Raw genomic sequence first — 23027 nt, forward strand, 5'->3', positions numbered from 1 at the left:
TTGGCACATCACCCACACAGCATACACACTTAGCAGCAGATATTAGATAGATGGGATGTTTGTGAGAGGTATGAATGATTGACATCTGTATATCACTGTAACTCTGGTTTTGTCTTTGCTGTAACATTAATCTGGGCAGATTCTAATTAAAGCTCTCTCTCTGGTAAGAATCTTGGGTTGGCTGTTTTATTGTAATATCGGGTAGAAAACCTTAGTAGAACTAGACATATATATTATCTGGAAAAGGGGATACGGTTATATGTTAGTTCTTGGAGGAGGTAACAAGGGGTATTACATTTATCATTAATACACAACGCAGAGCGGATTATTCTCCACGCATATCAATTGGTGGTATTGGTTTGAGAGAGGAGAAGGATATACAACATATTGGTGCCGTGACCCTTGGCCAGAAGAACTTTACAGAGTCTGCCTGGAGTGTGGTGAGTATAATTGTTATTATATTCTATTGCTGTGATTTGTTCGTTTGATATGGCATGCAACATGGAGGGTGCAAAAGTTACTTATTCTGAAAATGTTAAGAAATGGCTTCTGAATTATATTAAGAGACATGGTGGTCCTTATGAAATCCCACAGGACTGTAAACAGTCATGGGAGATGTTGCAGAAGTTTTTGGGAGAGACATTATTTGAAAAAAAGGTGTCAGAGAGTAAAAGAAAAGGTTGCATTGTGCAAGGACTACTCTCTTGTTGTTTAAGATTGGAAGAAATTGTGAAAGCAAATGAGGATAAGTTGGCAGAGCTGAATGCTTCAATTAAAGTAAAATCTGAAAAGCATGATGAGATGTATAATGAATTAAATAATAAGATTGTTGATCTTAGAGTATATGCAGTAGCAACTGGAGAAGCTTTAATTGAAAAGGCCAAAGTGTGTGAGGAGCTTAAAGAGGAGAATGAAAGGGTGAATGAGAAAATGTTGGATTTGCAGAGAGAATTGGATGAATGCAGACATGCTACCAATATGGCTTTTAATAAAATGGCAGAAAGTATGGCACCTTCTAGTATGTCTCCTGCACCTGAAATTCCTGGGTCCGTTAACTCAGGGATTAGAGATATAGGATATAAATCTATTTACCCATGGGATGATCTGAAACAAAAGCCAGTGAGTATCCCTGCTGCCCCAACTACAGCAACTACAGTGTTAAATCCTGATAATACTGGTGGGATACAGCTTGTTACTAAACATTTAAAGCCACAAGAAATGGATGCCATTGTTAAAGAAATAGGTCTGGTCCCCCAGCATGACATTAACCGTTTTTTGCAATGGTTTTGTGGGTTTCAAAGAGTAAAAGAGATGTATAGCTTGACAAGAGAGGATATTGAAAGAGTTCTGCAGAGAGTTGCTGGAAATGGATTGTGGGTTAGGATTGTACAGACATGTGGTCAGCAGTGTAGAACTAGGGATATGTTGAAAGAGATTTTAAGAGCATTGTATGGAATTACATCTGGTATGTCGTTGTCTGGCAAAATTAAACAACTGAAACAAGAATCTCCTTATGAATTGTCGGCTAGAATATCTACAGTTATGGAACAATTGGTTGTCAGTAATCCTGGTTTTGAACAGGGAGGGCTGATGCATAGATCAATGTTTTTAGATGCATTAGAGCAAGAGGTTAGAGAGGAGATTTTATCAGTAACCCCAGATCCATCAGAAATGTGTGACATATTATTAAGAGCTGATAATTTGTGGAGAAGAAAGATTAAAAATGAGAGTTTTGCTGTTGATGCTGCAAGAATTTTTAGGGTAGAGGGGCAAGAGAGAAGAGACAGGTCTGGCATGTATTCTCAGAGGGGGAATAGATTTCAGAATATGGGAGGTTATAGAACTGATAACGACTCAGATAGAGGAAGGAGGGTAAAGAGTGATAAACCGTTAAAACCATGGGTACCTTTTCATGAAATTAAAAATGAAAGAGATCGCTTACAGGAAGAACTAGACAATGTGAAATATGAATTGGATAAGATCAAGAATGCAGAAACAAGGGTAGCTACTGTGGAAGACAACAAGGTAGTTCACCCTAAAGAAAAAGGTGATTGTTAGGAATTCCGAGCCCCCCGAGCCCCTTCTTGTCATTTTCTCACGAATTTGATCTTAGATCCCTGGGGGCGGCCCACTGTTGATGTTTCATTAGGGGGAACTCGAGTACAAGCGCTGCTAGATAGTGGGGCAGCTGTAAGTTTTAGCAAGCATGTTAATCCAGGAAATGAGAAAATTAGAATTACAGGTATTACGGGGCATTCCATTGAAGCTCCTTTTGTACGTGATGTGGAAATGCAAATTGGACAGGAAAGATGGGTGTGTGATGTTGTATGTGAAAATCAAGATATTATTGGAGCAGATGTTTGTTTGGAACAAGGACTGGTTGTTGATTTGGCTAATTTAAAATTGTGGAAAATGGAAGGAAAAGGAAATACAGGCCATGTATGGCACCCTCCGATGGAACTAGCAACAGCGACAGTGAAACCAGTGGGGGAAGCAAGGGGGTGTTGGGACCCCAAATGGAATGATATTATGAATGAGTATCAGGATGTCATTGCAGAACATAAACAGGACTGTGGTAAAATGCAAACAATGGTGTTGCTGGAAGGCAGTGATCCACCAGCCCAAAAACAATATCCAATACCCAGAGAAGCTTTCCATTCCATTACAGGAGTAATTAAGCAATTAGAAGCCCAGGGCACATTGGTAAGAGGTGCGTCTATATGTAACAGCCCGGCATGGCCAGTGTCTAAGCCCGATGGAACGTATAGATTAACGATTGATTACCGAGTTTTGAATAGACATTCAAAAAGCATGGCCCCTATTGTTGCTGCTTATCCAGAAATTATTGGTAAGATAACTCCAGACATGAAAGTGTTTTCTGTGGTTGATATTAGTAATGGTTTTTGGAGTTTAAGTCTTGATCCCAGGTGCCAATACAGGACTGCTTTTACTTGGGAAGGAATCCAGTATATGTGGACAGTTCTACCGCAGGGTTACAAAGATAGCCCAGCCATTTTTCATGCTCACATGAAAGAAGTGGTAGATAAATTTTCAAAGTCAGAAAGGATTGTTCAGTATGTGGATGATATTCTTATTGGGTCTCCCTCAATGGAGGAACATAAAAATGATATCCAGGAATTGTTACAGCTTTTGAGAGAGGCAGGCTTAAAACTGAATCCAAAAAAAATACAGCTTGGAAGAGAGCAGGTTCAGTTTCTTGGTGTGACCATAGGGAAGTCTGGGCGCAGTATTAATGAACAGAGAGTGGAGCTGATTGGAAAAATTCCCTTACCTACAGATGAAAGGTGCCTAAGACAGTTTCTGGGAATGACTGGATTTTGCAGAGATTTTGTTCCACAATATGCCGAGTTAACAGAGCCACTGTATGATTTATTAAAGCAGGATCAGTGGAAGTGGCAGCTTGAACATACACGAGCAGTGGAAGATCTTAAAAAGGCCCTTGGTAATGCTCCAACCCTAGCTGTCCCTAATCCTAACCTAGAATTTCGGATGTATCCCTATGTGGGCCCCAATTCTCTAGCAGTTGTACTTACCCAGGAGTGTCTTGGCAAACAAAGACCTATAGCATATGCATCCAGGTTGCTTACTGCAGTGGAACAAAAATATCCTCTGTGTACACGTATGGTTTTGTGTTGTTACTGGGCAATAAATAAATTCCGATACTTGACGGGAACACAAACTGTTGTTATAGCAAGCCACCATACCCCTATTGTGTTGTTGGCAAATGGCAAATGGAAAGAAAGTGATGTAAACAGTAAAAGGTTAGCTAGATGGACTACTGCTTTGTTGTCAGAGAACATAAAAGGGATGCTACTGAAAGAACCTAGTGTTCTTGCAGGTGGATTGGTTATAGAAGGTGAACCTCATGAATGCCAGATATTAGGAACAAATTTGCAGCATTCAGTTTTTAGAACGATGCAACAACCTTTTGACTGCAGTCATGAATGTTGGTATATTGATGGTTCCTCATTTTATCAGGATGGACATAGGATAGCAGGCTTTGCTGGTATTTTGGTAAAAGATGAGCAAATTGAAAAACAGTTTATGTATTCCTGTAAATCGGTTTCTGCACAGTATGTTGAGATAGCTGCACTTCTCCAGGTACTCAATGAAATGAAAAATTTCAGCAATGAGGTCAATGTTGTTTCTGATTCAGACCAGGTGTGTAAAGGAGCTGTTGTGTACCTTCCATGGTGGAATGTGATGAGGTTTAAAGGAACAGATGGAGGCAGAGTAAAATATGATTCCTTGTGGCAAGCTATTGAAGAGGAATCACATAATTTCCATAGAATTAATATCAGAAAGGTACAGGCTCATAGGAAGGCAACACGAGAACACCAGTGGAATAACAAAGTAGACAAATTGGCAAAGGAGGCAGCTAGTGTGGCACATGAGTGGCCATTGTTAACAGCTGTTATGTCAATGCCTGTAGCTGTCTTGACACGAGCAAAGGCGAAATATCTTTATGAACGAGCAAGTGAATTAGCTAAACTACAAGAAAAAGATGAGGAGCTAGGCCCATTAAAACTAGCTTGTGAAACAGGTCCTATCCAGTATGAGGGCCAGAACCTATATTTGAGGGAAGGGTTACTTGTAACCACTAAGGATGAGGTACCAATATGGGTGGCCCCAAAAGGAGTGAGAAAAGATATTCTCACTTGGATACATGGCTCTCCGGTAGGAGGACACCCGAAGCTCCCATTAGCAATGGAAAGATTAGACCAGGTAGCTTGGTGGCCCCAAAATTCTTTACATATGGAGGATCACATATTATCATGCCTGGAATGTGCTAGACATGATCCTACTAACAGAAGACGGAGGGGAGCTTTGATGAGACAGGCACCCATGGGACCATGGGAACGTATCCAAATCGATTACACTGGTGAATTACCAAATACTGCCCACCGAAATAAATATATTCTTGTGGTAGTAGATTCATTTAGTCACTGGGTAGAGGCGTTTTCAACAAAAAATTGTACTGCAATCAACACAGCCAGAATACTTGTAAAAGAAATTTTCAGTAGGTGGGGAATTCCAAAGGTTATGGACAGTGATAGTGGACCAGCCTTCATTGGTAATGTTATAGAGGAAACCTGTAGTTTACTAGGAATTAATCACAAATTCCATATATACTACCATCCAGAATCCTCTGGTCAGGTTGAAAGAATGAACAGGACAATAAAGGATGCTTTAAAAAAGGTTGTGAATGTGCAAGGAACTGATTGGGATGAGAAATTGCCATTTGTTTTGTCAACTATTCGTTCCAGAGTGTGCAGATCAACAGGTTTTGCCCCTTATGAAGCTTTATTAGGGAGAAACATGAGAACGTGGGAACATTTACTGAATCCTCTCCCACCTGCCCTAGACACAGTAGCCTTATCAGAAGCCTGGGTTGAGAATCTTAAAGAACATATTTTGACAGTGCATAAATCTATCTGCGCTACTGATGAATGCACTCACAAATATACCCAAAAGTGGTTTAATGCCAAAGGAGATTTAACAGAACATGAGATTGGTGACAGAGTAATGTTGCAAGATTTTGCTCCCTATCATCCATTTCCTAAACCAAAATGGAAAGGTCCATATGGTGTAATAGACAAAATTGGTCCTTCTGTGTACTTACTAGATGTGGGGGAAGAGAATTTTAGATGGACACATGCGTGTCAGATAAAAGCCTTTAAAGGGAAAAACGATGTGCAGAAGTAATGTATATTAACATGTTCTCTTAGTTCTCTTTTCCAGATAATAGAAAATGGAGAAGACCCCTGGAAGAACATCTCAACTAGGAAATGTGAAATGCCAAAATACAGCAGCAGTGATATGGTGGTTGATTGTATCAGGCTTAATGTATATACTGTATATAAAAGGAGAAAGGACTAGCACTCTGATGGACAATAGTCATAAATGGGAAATAAGGGTACATCAGAGCAATTTAGGTGAAAAAAATTCAGGAGATGCAGGTATTCTAGTAGATAGGCATAAGAGGGAGGAAAGACGTCCAGAAGAAAAAGGAGAAATCAGAGTAACTTTAAGAGTAAAGGGGCAATCGCCAGAAGTTACATTTAAGGATAAGCATACCGTGGTTGGGGCTATAGGGGGATGGATAGTGGTACAGTGTAATATTTCAATGCCTAAGTCTAACCTTCCCTCTGAATTTGCAGTTTGGAGCTATCCAGGAGGGAGTGATATGCATAAGAGTACCAGTACATTTTGGGCCAATACCACAAAGGAAGTGAGAATAAAGATGCTGCTGGAAAGAAATTTTACATTAACCCAGGATGGTTCTGTGACATGCAACCCAAATCACAGTGGACTGCATACTATAGTAGACTCAGCAATTAAAGTACAACTTACTAACTCACAGGACTGCCCAACAACCACCCCCTGGCCAGAGCATGGATTATTCATACAACCAACACAAACGGTCGCTTATACAGATGTGTCTTATGTAACATTACCTTTATTGTTAAATTTTTCTTTATTTAATATACCAGAGAGCTGCCCAGAAATGTTGAAAGAATGGTTTAAAAAGGTGTTTCAAGCACATATTAATCTATTCTGGGATGCTACACAAGGGCTTCGTTTTAGAGAGAGAGAAAAAAGGGATCTGGGTACTGATATAATATCAGGATTCAGTTTGGGGACCTCAATTTGGAATAGAGGAGACATAGAGGATCTAAACTTAAAGAGGGACGTGTGGAATTTAACACTCTAGCCGAAACTGATCTATCAATACAGAACATTCACACAGTTGCTGCAGATTTGCAATGGATTAATATATCTGTGAATGCTCTGAGAGAATCAGTTGAGAATAATGATGTGTCCAAGGCTATGGTATGTGGTATAGTCGGAAATCTACTAGTTGAACACCTAAATTTAGGCCTCCAAGAAATAAAACAAGGGGAATGGCCCAGAATTGTGAATTCTACCCTAGTTTTTGATCTGGTTAGGGAATTTGGCATAGATTGCCAGAATGTAGTCCTTTCCAAAATTCAATAAGTGTAAAGTAGGGAAAAAGGTAATTCCTTTACTAATTGACATTCCAGTTTGGACAGAACAGCCTGTACCTGTTTATAAGATGACTATGCTGGGTGAGTTAGACGTGGCTAATGGCACTAATGTTTTTAAACAACTCCTGCCACAAACCCGCTTGGTGGTAAAAGAAAACCAGTTATGGAAGATTATTAACCCCAGTTGCTGTGACAGACGTAAAAATGCTTGGCTTTGTTCCTGTGTACTAGAACCCCTAGTCCGCTCAGATGGATGCATAATGGAGAGCTCAGGGAGCTGCCCAGTTCACCTTCACAGAACTGTAAATGGATGGAAAAGGGTGGTACATGGGCAGGGCCCTACGATCTGTGCACTGGGTGTATCTAAAATTCTCTGGCAACAAACTGTACCTTGTAATGTACCTGCTACAGGATGGTGTGTTAATCTCACCTATGGCTCCATGAAAGTGGGTAAGGAGGTCATAAGAGCTAACGTTCAACTCACACAGGTATCTGTGAACATGGTACAGGAGGAGCTGGGAAATTGGAATAAGATGATTCCCTCACTATTTAAAACAATCCCGCCACTTAACATAGATTTGGATACATTATTTAAAAGAAATAATAGAAGGGTTGTGCAATTACAGGATCTGGTGAAAGAAAATTTAGCCAGCACTAAAGAAATTACACATAGCTTTCAAGAGCCCTGGTGGAGCATCCCCTACAATGTATACACACACCCAGGATTAAGAACTGCTTCTGTAATATTTGTATTCCTGCAATTTGTATTCAGGAACGATTAGAGCTAGCATCAATTGTAGGGATATAAAATACCAGTATATTGGTTCTTGTAATACTGTTTGGGTTTGAGTTGGTATATGTCTTTATGAATAAGTTCCTATATGGATCTTATTCAAGTGGGGGAGTGTTGGGGTAAATACAAAGTATGTATATCTGTAATTAATAAGTGCTTGATTAAGTTTGTGTGTATATATGTATGTATGATAGCTGCAAGCTACTTAGGGGGGAAGTAACAGGAAAGACAGCTGTAAGAAGATATCACACCTATACACTATGTAGAGAAGGAAGGAAATGCATCACCTGGAGATAGGCATGGGAAACATAGCAAGTCAATAACATCACACGGTGGGGTCTTGGGAACACAGGACAGGGACCTCATTTACACATCAATAGAGAAATCCCTTAAAAAGACATTGTAGAAACACACAGAAAGGGAGACTGGATTGGAGAGTCTCACCCTTGGCACATCACCCACACAGCATACACACTTAGCAGCAGATATTAGATAGATGGGATGTTTGTGAGAGGTATGAATGATTGACATCTGTATATCACTGTAACTCTGGTTTTGTCTTTGCTGTAACATTAATCTGGGCAGATTCTAATTAAAGCTCTCTCTCTGGTAAGAATCTTGGGTTGGCTGTTTTATTGTAATATCGGGTAGAAAACCTTAGTAGAACTAGACATATATATTATCTGGAAAAGGGGATACGGTTATATGTTAGTTCTTGGAGGAGGTAACAAGGGGTATTACATTTATCATTAATACACAACGCAGAGCGGATTATTCTCCACGCATATCAATTGGTGGTATTGGTTTGAGAGAGGAGAAGGATATACAACAACCTCCTCTGTGGCAGGCTGGTCAGCCCACAGCTGGAGGAGCAGGTCTTGTTGGGGTGATCATTGATCACCCTCTAACTGGGGTTGCTCCCGACCTTACTGATGCCATATCCTGACGATCTGCATAACTTTCTGGCAGTATCGTAAGGGAGGAATGAAACTCAAGACGTTATGGAGGACATCACGGCAGCGCTGCAATTTGGGGGAAAGCTGCCCCCGCGTTATGTCCACGGAGATGCAGACGAAGAAAGAAGATAGCAGATTCAGGATTGAAGATAGAATAGAAAAGAGAAGGGAGACGATAAAAAATAAAAAAGAAGATGCAGAAGCAGAAGTAGTCGGCAAAAGCAGAAGTGGTTGGCAGAGAAGGTAGGGAAACATTTAGAGAGCATGAGAGAGAGTGTGAGCAAGAATGAGAGTGTGAGAGAATGTGAGAATGAATGTGCACACCGAATTTTGTTCAACGAAAAAACTAATTTTGTTCCTGAATCAAAAATACTCCTGCATTTTTGGCCGAAACGAATACTTAGGGCAAAAAAATTGTTGCCCGAAAATGAATTGGCCAGGAGCAAACTGAAAAATGTGTCCGAATCGTTTTTGGCTGTTTTGCATGCCTAGTAAATATGGCATTGATAAGATATTTGTAGACAAAGATGGCACTGGCAAGTGACAACTGTTTGGGCACTCTGGGGGCAAAGATGGCACTTACTGTCACCTATGCACAGCGCTATGTCCAAGTTTGATTGTCTAAACGGGCAAGAATTGAGCTCTAGACATCTGTTACCTGTAATGGGGAGGCTGCAGCTTAATCTTGAGGGAGAAGTTACTGCCAAATGGCCCTTTGTGGCTCTGCCCCTGCAGACTGATCATGACCCGTGACTATGACCGGTATTTTTTTTTTTTTAAAGGTGGATTGAGAAAGGGGGTGGTACCAAAAGAGGAAGGGTGGAGTCATAAGTATGAATAGGTGCAGCCTGGGCAGGAAGCTTGATCATCAAACCAAATGAATACATGCTCAGAACTGACAATTACTAAGTCAAACTACTACAAGCAGCATATGTGTAATTTATAATAATAACACTGTTAACTTTTTGAAAGTTTTAACTTCATCTAATAGCTGTTGTATCATTTCCTTATCTCATCTTCATCCTGACCCTTATGGATATCTATTATCAACCCCATAACGTAACGTCAAATGACATGTCTGGCGTGTCATTTCATTAAACAAGCTTAGAAAGTGTTCTATGATCGATGTCGAGGCATTCAGCAACACCGAGATCGGCATCAGGGGCCTCCCCAGGGCGTTAACGGCCGCCATACACTGTAAGGCAGCGGATGTCATCAATGTCGTCACTGAAATGCCTCGATAGCGAGGCATTCAGCGACACCGAACACCCGGGACGCGCTGTGACTGATCAGGAGAGAGTTCACAACCGCCACTGCGAGAGACTTTGCCACTCTCAAGATGGCAGCGCATCCTTTAAAAAAATAACCAACTTTCGAAAGTTCGCTAGAGGGTCAGGAAAACGTAGAGTCGGTTTGGGTTACATTACAATTTGGCAAACATACACTAACTCGTATAGGTGTGATTTATAGACCCCCTGGACAAGTAGAATATCTAGAAAATCTACTAATTAGGGAAAGAGCTAAAATGAAAAGGGGAATTTATAATCTTGGGTGGCTTTAATCTTCCTGATATGAACTAGAAAACCAAAGTAGCTGGTTGTGTCCGGAGTGCAGATATTCTAAAACCCATTCTGGGATTATCTTTAAAACAAGTCGTAAGGAGGCCATATTAGATTTCGTGTTCACAAATGAAGATATTACTGTAGGTGAAAGTTTGGCATCTAATGATCAGTCTGTGCGGTTTAATTTACGAACAGTGATGAACAGAGTCACAACACATAAAAACAGAGGTTTTAGCTGACTTTTCTACAATGAGAATATGTGTAAATGATTCACTGTCAGACTAGGGCCATTTAAATGGTATCCAGGAGAAATGGGGTTATTTAAAAGTTAAATTATTGAAGGTAACAGAAAATTGTATCAGGCTGGTCAGTAAGAACAAAAAATTAAAGAAACCACTGTGGTACTCTGCAGAAGTGGCCGGAATAGTAAAAAAACAATAAGTTAGCATTAAGTAAATACAAAAAAAACTCAAAGTGAGAAAGATAAACAGATCTAGGCTGAAAGACACAAAGCTAGAGTATTTGTCACCTGGGGTGGATCACACACACAAAAAAATAATGTTGGCAAGAATATTATTTTCACAAATTTGTAAACTGTATGTAAAGTGGAAAAAAATTGAAATCTGAAAAATAAATTCTTAATTTATAAATAAATTAAAAATGTTTAACCGCTTGATGACAATTGACAATCAAGACTTCAAACAGGTAAAGAAAGCGATCCTTTCAAAGACAAAAAGAGTTGAAAAGAGTTATCAGGATGGTCTCTCCAGACCCTCTTGAGAACTAATTATTATGTTAATAAATAAAAGTCCATTGCCTGTTCCAAAATACAAGTGTATATGTCTTTTATTCAGTAATGTATTTATTGATGGTACAATTATCCCTTACGACAACATGCCATGTATCATCTAATTTTACAGTCATTACTTTTTTTCCTTCACTTTATTATATGGTATTGCCCTTTTTTGTCAGGACCTCACATTTTGTAAAGCATCTGAGGGATGCGGTACCATCGTGATAGAAACTTGTATGCCGATTCCTGTGTGCGGTTGCTGATGGAGCAGTGAGTTGTATTGTCAAATATTTTGGGCCATAGCAAAGTCATGTTAATGATCCCAGTTCCTCCATTTTTATGCCCGTGTCGGTAGCGATTTGTGCCAGATTCTGTGGTAGCCTCAAAAATAAGTGATTTACAGGTAATCTCATCATCCCTGGGGAAAATCTGTATTTGGTGTAAGTGGGGGGAGAGTTAGGTAGTTAGCCCTTGTACTAAGCTTGCCTTATGTAGGATCCTAAGAGTGGGTGATACTGTTGGGTGGGTATCCCTTGGCCAGTGTACAGTCTTCTCAAGGAAGTATGAGAGGCATTCTGTTCCAATCGAACCAATTGTTTATGTGCCGGTTCTCTTGCCAACATAATTGCACGCATATGCTATTTCGTAATGCGTGGGAGGCCCAGACGCACTGCCATCATGTGTCTCTGCAATATTGTGTATTTCAGCCTTGCCACTGACGTCCTCTAAACATAACGCAATACAGTATTGCTGCCAGGAATTCTAAAGGTATGGCAACTGGTAAGATCTTGAGGGGGAACTTTATTATATTTATACGCCCTGTTCATGTATAGTGAGGTAAATTGACCCCCATGATCCTCAGGTGTGTCTCTTAATTATATCTGCTAAATTTTTTGCAGGTATTTTAGAGCAAAGTTTAGGAGAGAGATAAGCCTTTAGCTGAAGCATTCATCTGGAGGTATGTCCTCTTTCGATAGGACCACTATCAATGCCTCTAAGCCCTGATCCTGTAATTGGTTGCCCCCCCCGAAAGGGAGCTGAATATTTTTGTTAGCTGCAAAGCCAAGCAGTCTATGTAGGGTTTATAATACTGCAGTCTGAACCCATCAGGTCCAGTGCTATTGCCATTGGTTAATTTCTTTATCACTTTCACTACCACCTCTTGAGATATTGGTGCTTCTATGGTTTCTGCCTCCTCCTTAGGGGAGGTTTTGGTCATGTCAGTCTCTAGGTATCTTAGATCCCCTACTTAGATACCCTACTACAATTAAGATTCCTTCAGAAAATGTGTCCATTGAATTTTGGTGTTGAATAGTAAAAAACCCTCAGAAGATCACTGTACTTTGACTAATGGTCGGGCTTATGTTTCATAGTGTCTATTCATCAGTGAACAATCTGATAACAGTTTCCTTGTGTTTAATCTCAGTTTAATCTTGTTTCTCCTGACCTTGGCCTGTCCTTGTTGATTCTGATGTCTGGATTCCTGACCTCGGCTTACTTTCTGACCTCTTTTCAGCCTGCTTCTTATGGTCTTACCTCGCATCATTGTCTCTACTGTACTCTGTGTGAACAAAGAAGGCTGTAAAATTTTGTTACAATGGGTAAGACCAGGGAATATAGCTGTGATGTGCGGCAAAAGATAGTTGAGCTTCACAAAATGAGAAGTAGCTATAACAAAATAGCAAAACCATTGAAAGTGACCATTTCCAACATCAGGGCAATAATTAAGAAGTTCCAGTCATAATGTGTACCTAGTTTTTCACACATAGCCTCTCCATTTTGGCTTTATTTTTGTTGTATAACTCATGACATGGTGTAATGTATCATGTGTTGTTGTTCATCTGAGCCCTTCGTGCAGCGTCAGGGACACATCCGTCCAGGCTGTCGTTTGACAGCCTGGACTCCCCACTGACAGCAGAAGCCGGCATTGCCGGCTTTCTGCTGTCCGATCTGCTGTAACAGCTTCCGGCATGAAAGCCGGTAAGCTGTTACGTTGCTAACTGCCCGATCGCGCATTCCCTTCCGCGTTGCGTCACTGCTGACGTAACCCGGAGGCACAGAGACGCTGCGATCTGTGAAGACCTGCATAGAGATCACAGTGTGATCGGTGCAGGGGGATCGCGGGGAGGGGAGTGAGAAACCATGTCTCTCACTCCCCCTCACGTCCTGAAAGAGAAAAGCTGAAAAAAAAAAGTTAATTCATTAAAAAAATAATATTAAATAAATCATTAAAATAATAATATAAATAATACTAAAAAAAAATTATGTGAGCTGTGATGTCATTGTGACATCACTGGCATGTTCAGGAGGTACCTAGGAAGACCTCTAACCATTTCTGTGTAAAAAAAAAAAATGTATTAAAAAACTTTGCCCTAGCATAACATCTAGCCAGTATAACCCTCCTGCCCCCGTTCACAACCCCCAAACCCGTTAAGCCATAGGCATAAAAATTATACAAAATTGTACACCTTATAGTATGCTCCCTGGTGCTGGGAAAGTATGGAAAATCTATATAAATTAGGTATTTCTGAAATCAGGACACCTGAATTGATAAACTTGGAGAGGAGTTTCCATCACTTTACCTTATTTTGTGAGGATTCAGAGGGAAAATGTAAAAAAAAATTAGTTTATTTTTCTAATCTTCGCTAGTTTTTACTAAATTTCTCATTCTAAATTTTCAGCTAATCATCCAACTATGGTATCAAACGAAAGCTCTATCTCTCCTTGAAAAAACAATATATAGTTTACATGGGTACACCATTCACAGGAAAGGAGAATAATCGCTAAACCGACATACCGCAAAAATGGCAAAATTGCTCCGGGCTTTGAGGTACCAAAAACCCCTGGGATTGAAGGGGTTAAAGGTTCTGATTTACCCATTACCTACAATAAATGAAATGATCATTTAAAAGCTACATTTTGTGTTTACTCATGTTGCCTTTGTCTTATATTAAAATTAGTTGTATGATTTAAAACATTTGAATGTGACAAGCAAAAATAGAAGAAATCAGGAAGGGGCAAATACTTTTTCACAACACTGTAGACACGCACTGGAACGATTAATATAAATAGTTCTAATTAGAAAATTACCTTTTATACAAACAAATACAGCAAAAAACATTATATCTTGTTTGATCATACATTTTACTAATTAGTGTTAATAAGAAATGCAGTAGTTAGACTTTAATACATTAAATACAGATGTCCTACGAAAGCAACTTTTGATATTGCATAACAAAGCAAAGATTTCTTTGATGAGTACTGTGTTAGTAAGCATTTTGGTTCAGAAAGGGGCATAACTAGAAAACATGAGGCCCCGGGCACCTCCAACTTTGACCTCGGACAACTTGACTGTGCCTTCTTTCATCTTTGCTCCCCTTTTCAACATACAACAACATGTAAACACACTTACATAAATTACACACACTTACTAATACTCCATCTCACTCCATCTCACTCCACTTACACATACATGCTCACAAACACCTACACATACATGTTCACACACACACAATTACACATCCCTGCTCTCACACACACAAGTACACATCAATGTTCACACACAAGTACACATGCATGCTCAGACACACTCACAAGTACACATGTATGCTCACACACACAAACACAATACACAAAAAAGTACAGTTCCATGCTCACACACACAATATACACACACAAGTACAGATCCATGCTCACACACACGTACACTTCCATGCTCACACGCACAAGTATGCATCCATACATATATACATATATACAAACACATATATATATACATCCCACCTCCTGCCCACTCCCACTTACCTCTCACCGCTCCTAAGCTTCCTCTACGGCTGCTCACACACTGTGTGGGCAGCCTTGGTTTCACTGCAGGGTCACAGGATGTCATGTAACCCTGATACCCTCCTGTCTCCCTGTGCCTCCTGGTTTAAAATAAATTTAAAAGGGCCCCTCCAACCTGGATTGGTGCAGTCCAGGTCAGAAGGGCCATTTCTGAACAATTTTGAGTCAGTATGAGGAGACAGGAACAAGGGGTCACAGTGGAACCTGTAGTTACACAAGTGCATTCAGATTACAAATGGAAATAAAAATGTGGCAAAACTTTCCATAGCTCGTATTTAATATGTTGCCCTATAAATAATTTAGCCTAGTCTTGGTGCATTCGTATTTACCTCTACTATCCGTATACTGATTTAAACTTACATGATAAATATTAGAAATGTGCAAATAGGCCAAAAATGATTTGAAGCAACACATTTCGTACCCTAACCATTCCTTTTGGACGAAAATTCCGGGGAACAAGATTAATTGCCCAGTTCCCATATTTATTCTTACTCTCTGTCGCTCAATCTCTCACGCTCCAAATGTTTCCCTACCTTCTCTGCAGTCTGCTTTTACTGACCACTGATCTTTTTCATCTTTTATTTTCTTCTATCTCCACAGACAAAACTCTTACTTCATATCTCCGATTCCGTCAATCGGGTGAGAAGGTGTCACCAAAAGCACCATCATTTTCCCTCACTTGAACTGGTGCGTCTGGCCTCCTTTTTGGCTCTCTATCATGCCCCAGTGGCCCGAGGCACAGTAAATAGAGTAAATCAGAGACCATGCTCTGATGCTGTCAAATGGCACCAGACAGGGGTGTCCCTTGTCCCCCCCTCCTCTTTGTTCTCATCTTGGAACCATCAGCGAACGCCTTCAGGGCAGCACCAGATTTTACGTGGCCTTGGGTGAGTCATCTGACATTGCATTTCTTTATAACCTTAATCATGGCAATTAACCTGCTCAGGTCGGATGTAAAAGCCTGCTCTCAGAGATCCTTCTCATGGTTTGACAGAGTGGGCATCCTGAAAATGAGTGTCCTGCCTAGTGCCCTTTACTTCCTCCAAGTACTTCCCAACTCTCTACCTAAGTCCTTTTTTATGACCTTTAAGAAAATGTTTTTGGAATATTCATTCCCTGCCCATTTGGGGCAGAAATGCAAGCCTGGGGTATAGACACATGACAAGCCCCGGGATAGGGGAAGTCTAGGCAACAGGCCTTTTAGGTGGTGGGTTTTACTGGATCAAAAGTATTTATTGACCACAGTGCCAGTAGTAGCACCCCACTCACCCTGAAGGTTTGAAATAAGATAGTAATCAGATCTAAGCTAATGCATACTCCTTTATTCTAAATGCCCCTTACTTACAATGTTTATTCCCCCCTCAGACAAGAGACTGGGACTCTGACAGAGATCAAATTTCCTAGGTTGGGGCATATAATCCAACCTAGCATCTCAAACTCTTATCACTAAGTTTACTTACCACCAATTGACTCATAAAGCATACTAAAGCACCCAGATATCTTACTACACACCATACGAAAACCTTTGTTTCACCCAGGACCAACCTGCTTTGTCTATAAGTGTCTTTTGACAGAAACAGCCTCTTAAACCCCATACTTTATCAGACTGTGGGAAAGGGACCTGAGCCTCAATCTTTCATATACCAAATTGACCAAAATATCAATTCTGGCTGATAGATGCTTGTTGTCTGCAGCCTCCCAAGAAACAGCCTATAAAGTTCTAACTGGGTGGTACAGAGAACCCTCCGAATTATCTGGAATCTACCCTGGTAGATCTGATAGATGTTGGAGTTGTCTGGGAGCCCTCAGTTTATATCTGGTGGAGCTTCCATAAACTGAAATGCTATTGGGATACAATAATTGATGCAATCAAACAGGTCACTGATGATAGGTTTAAGGCATCCCAGACCACTGTTCAAGTACACTACACACCAAAGCCTTTGACCCATACCAACGATCATTAACAATTCGCCTATTTAATGCAACTAAATCGATTATACCCGAACACTGGAGACAACACACATTCCCAACGACTTGCGAATGGGTTGTGTAAATATGAAATTTAAATGAACACCATTTTATATTAAATATACATGTTGTTGTAGACACTTTTGCCAAAGTAGACAAGTCTTGTTAATGATTTCTTTCTCATCCTTAAAGTAACGAGATAACATATGTTTACCTGTCTGGATGCTAGGAAAATATTTACTCTTGTGTAAATAAGAACTTTTTACCTTAGTCTATGTTTGATGTGGATTAGTTGTACCCACTATATGCTGAGTGTTACATTTGTCTTTTGTAGCAATCCCCCTGTAATAGTATTTAAACCTGCTAGCAACAATGAATAAATTGAGAAGTGACTGAGAACGAACATCTTGTGTGTGTCTGAATTATTTACTTCTCCCAGATTTCTGCGCTTGCCACTCTGAAGGTTCTGCAGATTTACTCAAGAGCTCCCGGGAGGCTTTCGGCTCAAGAAAGGTGTCCCCCATAAGAGGAGGGGTGAAACATTTTCAGGTTGAATTGGTGGATAAGATCAGATCAATGGAAAACATCATACATACATCAAGAGGTTCTGGTTAAGCAAACAAACTTAAATGGCTTCCGTGGCCGCAATTTCTTCGGATCTACAACACACAGAACCCCTGATGCTTGTATACACTTTAACTCTTACCACACAATTTTGGGTGGTACCTAAATGTGTTTAGTTGATTGCAATTGTTGGCGCCAAGGGTGGCACAACCAGTTATTAGGCTTAGGGAAGCAATTAGTTTTTCACATAGGTGATATACACTCACTGGCCACTTTATGAGATACACCTTTTCAACGTTTGGTAACACAAATAGCTAATCAGCCAATCACATGGCAGCAACTCAATGCATTTAGGCATGTAGACCTGATCAAGATAACTTGCTGAAGTTCAAACCCAGCATCAGAATGGGGAAAAAAAGGATATTTAAGTGACTTTGAACGTGGCATGGTTGTTGGTGCCAGACAGTACTTCAGAAACTGCTGATCTACTGGGATTTTTACACACAACCATCTCTAGGGTTTACAGAGAATGGTCAGAAAAAGAGAAAATATCCAGTGAGCCGCAGTTATGTGGATGAAAATGCCTTGTTGATGTCAAAGGAGAATGGGCAGACTGGTTCGAGATGACAGAAAGGCAACAGTAACTCAAATAACTACTCGTTACAACCAAGGTATGCAGAATACCATCTCTGAACACACAACACGTCAAACCTTGAAGCAGATGGGCTACAGCAGCAGAAGACCACACTGGGTGCCACTCCTGTCATCTAAGAACAGGAAACTGAGGCTAGAATTCAAACAGGCTCACCAAAATTAGACGATGGAAGACTGGAAGAATGTTGCGTGGTTTGATGAGTCTTGATTCCAGCTGCGACATTCAGATTGCAGGGTCAGACTTTGGCATAAACGACATGAAAGCATGGATCCATCCTGCCTTGTATCAATGGTTCAGGCTGGTCGTGGTAGTGTAATGGTGTGGGGGACATTTTGGGCCCCTTTGTACCAATTGAGCATCGTTTAAACGTGACAGCCTATCTGAGTATTGTTGCCATCTTCTGATGGCTACTTGTAGCAGGATAATGCACCATGTCACAAAGCTTACATCATCTCTTGAACATGACAATTAGTTCACTGTACTCCAATGGCCTCCACAGTCACCAGATCTCAATCCAATAGAGCACCTTTGGGATGTGGACGGGAAATTTGCATCAAGGATGTGCAGCTGACAATTCTACAGCAACTGCGTGATGCCATCATGTCCATATAGACCAAAATCTCTGAGGAGTGTTTTCAGCAGCTTGTAGAATGTATGCCATGAAGAATAAAGGCCAAAGGGGGTCCAACCCAGTATTAGAAGGTTTACCTAATAAATTGACCAGTAAGTGTAGGTTTTGATGAATGTTTTAACTTCAATAAATTAAATAATCATTTAAAAGCTTTGTTTTGCATTTACTCACATTGTCTTTGTCTTATACTAAAATTAGTTTGATAATCTAAAACATTTAAAAGTGACAAGCAAAAATAAAATAAATCAGGAAGAACTTTTTCAGAGCACTGTATATAAGGACTGGACATGTTTATATAGTTATTTAAAATAAGCATTAATTACCTTTTATAAAAATAAATACAGAGTAAAAACTTTAGATCTTGTTAGATTATTATACATTTTATGAAAGGTTTTAGAGACTGAAAAGTCTGAGAAACAGAAAAATTTACTCTTCTTAAATAGTGTTAATAAGAAATGCAGTGGTGAAACTTCCCCATTAAGAAATTAAATACAGATGTCCAATGAAAGCAACTATTGTTATTGCATAACAAAGTACAGGTTTCCGATGAAAATAGTAATAATGAAATTACACAAGACTGGAAATTAAAGCGAATAAGATCAGTGTGAGTACTATGTTCGTCAGCATTTCAGTTCAGATTACAAATAAAAATTTATTCAAAATATGCATAATTTTTAAAGATATTTATATGAAATTCTGAAACCTATATTCCTTTTGTTTACCGTCTTAAGGGAAATGACACTCATAACACATCTTTCTTCCTTGAAACAAAAAGAAAGCAACAGAAAACAATTGAGAATTCGAATCTAGAATTATTTTATTAAAGGCACAGCCATGCTATTTAGAAATAAACAATTGGAGTTACAGTTGCTCAACATGTTAAATCTGGAGAAATCTGGGGAAACTTTCTATAGACCATATTCAATATGTTGCCCTATAAATAATTCAGCTTTGCACTGGTACCCTCATATTCACCTCAACTATCCATGTACTTGTTCAAACTTACATTGTGCATATGCCATAGGGTAACTATTAACCCACAGATCCTCACACAAGCCAGGTATTGTAGCAAATGAACACTCAGGCAAAGCTTCATGGAAGCTGTTTGGGGACAAAGATGGCACTGTTAAGCTGTTTGAGGGACAAATATAGCACTGAGAAGCTGTTTGCACTAAGGTGTGTAGGTGTAAATGTGGCACTGATAAGATGTTTGTAGACAAAGATGTCTTCACTCCTGCGGACTGCTCATGACCCTGCTATTTGAGAATAGGTGACAACTCTAATGGCTAACTTTGACACTTCAGCTAGTGTGGACTACAGTTCCCATTATGCTCAGCAAGCCATTTAGTATTAAAGACTGGATGTGTTGAGATCTATGTTGACACTGTCTTGTATGGTGTGTGAAAGTACAGTGGTTGAAGTCTTGATGTGGCGTTACTGCTCACATCATAAATTGACCATGTGTTAATTCAACCAACTGAGCGTCTGTGATTCTTCTAGAATAATTGTCATGGATGTCTGATCTTGAAAATGGTTGAATTTACACTTAATTTTGTTAATTTAAATATTCTTAAAATAATAGATGAAACATTTGAATTGGTGCACAAAACATCAAAATATAGATGTAGATAATTGGTATTTCATATACAAAGAGCAAGAGGCAAAAAAGGAGGAGCATAAAGAAGAATGGTGGTACCAAAAGAGAAAGAATGGAATTAAGAGAGGACGTGCCATGCCCCATCCAAGCTGCAGAGCTGCATATCTCTGAATTTCACAGTCTCGCTAGAGTCCCCCTTTGCTGCAAACCATTCCTGGATTTCCTTATGCTCTGTACTGTGCTTCTGATTTCTTGATTGCAGTTCTGCTCTTTGCTTCAGCTCTGTTCCCTTTATAAGGTGTGCCCCACCCGTTATGATTGTCTCAGACTGCAGTCTACAGGTATGTCTTTCTGATATGTGTTTAGTTTCAATATTTAGTTTGTTTAGTACTTCAGTAGGCAGGGTTTAGTGCTAGGACCCTCCGCATGTTGGAGTACTTTGGCATAGTGGTGGGCTAAGCATACTATGGCCATATGATGTGATGGAATCTCCAATTGTTATCTTATAGTCCTAGGCTAGTTCCTGTATTTATGTGCGTCAGTCTGTGATGTAACCTGTATTCCTCAATCTGCAACCTGCTTCTACTCCTCTAGCTCTGTCCTTCCTTTTCTGTTCTTAGCTTCAGATATCTCTCTATCCTGTTATCTGTACTGCATACCTCCTGGTATGCGGCCACACAATCCTGATGGCCCAACACACAGGGAAGTGTAGTTACTCTACATCTATTCCTGTGTCTCCGCTCTTGCAAGGTGACTCCTGCAATACCATCATCGGGCGCTCTGGGTCATTACAGTCGTCCGTATGGACCCAGTACGTGACAGGAAGGGGTGGACCATAAACAGGAAGAGGTGTGGCCTGGGCATGGAAAGGGTGGGGTAAATTTGAGATTTAGTGTAGTCAGGCCTATTGCAGCACCACTGGACATAGCTACAACTTGTGCATAGTAAATCAAATAGAGGAAATTGTCACATCTGAACCTTCAGTCTACTGAAGGAAATTGCACAAGCTGGCTTTACCATACACATAACATATAATATTTAGACCACTCATGAGCCAATGCACTAAACTCTTGAGTGGTCTTCCCATATAGCATAAACATTTCAGGAATGTCAGCTTATAATTAAATTGTAACATAAACGGATGATCAATAGGTTTTAAAAGGTCCAGGAACAGACCAGGTGAGCTGTGTAACTGCTGAATAGTATCAAGCACACTAATGCACATTGATTCCGTACCCATGTATGTGCTTAAAAAATATCATATAATTTAGTGTTTCTCCTGTCCTAGTGATCTTCAAAAATTATATCAGTTTTCTCAGATACTTCAGAAATCCTCTATACATCTGTTGGTTTCCTGTGGATTCTACAATCTTACAGGGCTGGATTAAGCACTGATTTGCACTCCCACAGCATGAAGGTTGCTCTGTTGCAGCATTTTGTGCCGGGTTGAGCTTGGTGCCTTACTCGGTAGAGTACTGTGAATCTCTCAGGGTCCGGCCCAGTGTACAGCAGTTTAATGTTGGCTCATGCAGGGTGGCTGGTTTCCAGGACAGGACAGGACAGAGCTTTCCTGCAAACTGCTGAAGGAGCATTATGTGGGTAATAACCAAACAAATACTCTGGCTCCCCAACATTTGAAGCAGTTGTGCTCCATCAGTCAGCTGAAACTCTGGGACAAAAAGCTGAAGTCATTAACAGATAAGATAAACCTTCTCCAAGGTCTGGAGAGCTTGGGTTTAGCCAACAACAATTTAGGGAGATCTAATACTTATTTCCCAATGCTGTTGGAAGCACTGAGATCTTGAAGTCTTTGCAGTTAGAAGGTAGCCCCTTGTGAGGGATTTACAGGAGTAAAGGGACTCAGGAGCTCCTCAAGTATTTAAGACGTCAGATCCAAGCGCCCGAGGTGAAGAGTGCGCAGGATGCTCTCCCCGTAGTTAATGCTATGACTCTGCCTCGTCAGCGTGCATTCTATCACTACACTGAGGACCTCAGAATATTGTGACAAGCAAGTGTCTGTCATAACAGAGGCCACCTTTAATGCTGTTGGTACAGGTTCCATCACAGCCATACATTTCTGCATTTCTGAAACTTTTAACTTAAGTACCAGCAAGGCTTGCTGAATTGAAAGTATCTGTGTGACGTTAACCTTGGACTTCTTGAGCCTCTGCATGCTTCTCAAACTGACATACCTGGATATGCGAAATAACATTCTGATGTCACTTCCTGTGGATTTCAACAGGTTTAAAACATTTTCTGACTTTCTTTAACAAATTGTATCTTTGGAAACTATTCTCATCAGCAGCAATCAGCTCCATCTCCTCTAAGATCCTCTTCAGTTACAGAACATGAGCAAGCTTCCATAGTAACATAATAATTTAAATTGCAAAAAGACCTAAGTCCATTAAACTCACACTCTCTCTAAATCTTCCAGCAGAGAAGCAACATCAAGGTAAGACTGTAATTTTGTGTCCACCTTGGATCTCCAAAATAAGAACTTTCTGCAGACCCCGCTGGCCCTAGGGAACTGTGAGAATCTAAGAGCTGTGGATCGGGAGTGCATGTTCACTGCGACCGTGCAATCAATTTTACTTCCGTTAGGCTTGGACAAAATTTAGGGACCTTTTTAACCCC

General features: G+C 40.2%; 1 protein-coding gene across 1 annotated transcript; it reads left to right on the plus strand.

The window, feature by feature from the left end:
* Positions 1 to 351: 351 nt before the first annotated feature.
* LOC128495301 (uncharacterized) lies at positions 352 to 2058 on the plus strand. Its single transcript, XM_053465869.1, has one exon. The coding sequence runs from the start codon at positions 490 to 492 to the stop codon at positions 2056 to 2058; it is 1569 nt and encodes a 522-aa protein (XP_053321844.1). The 5' UTR covers positions 352 to 489.
* The last annotated feature ends 20969 nt before the right edge of the window (positions 2059 to 23027 follow it).

This window comes from Spea bombifrons, chromosome 1 (assembly GCF_027358695.1).
Source record: "Spea bombifrons isolate aSpeBom1 chromosome 1, aSpeBom1.2.pri, whole genome shotgun sequence".
Taxonomy (NCBI): Eukaryota; Metazoa; Chordata; class Amphibia; order Anura; family Pelobatidae; genus Spea; species Spea bombifrons.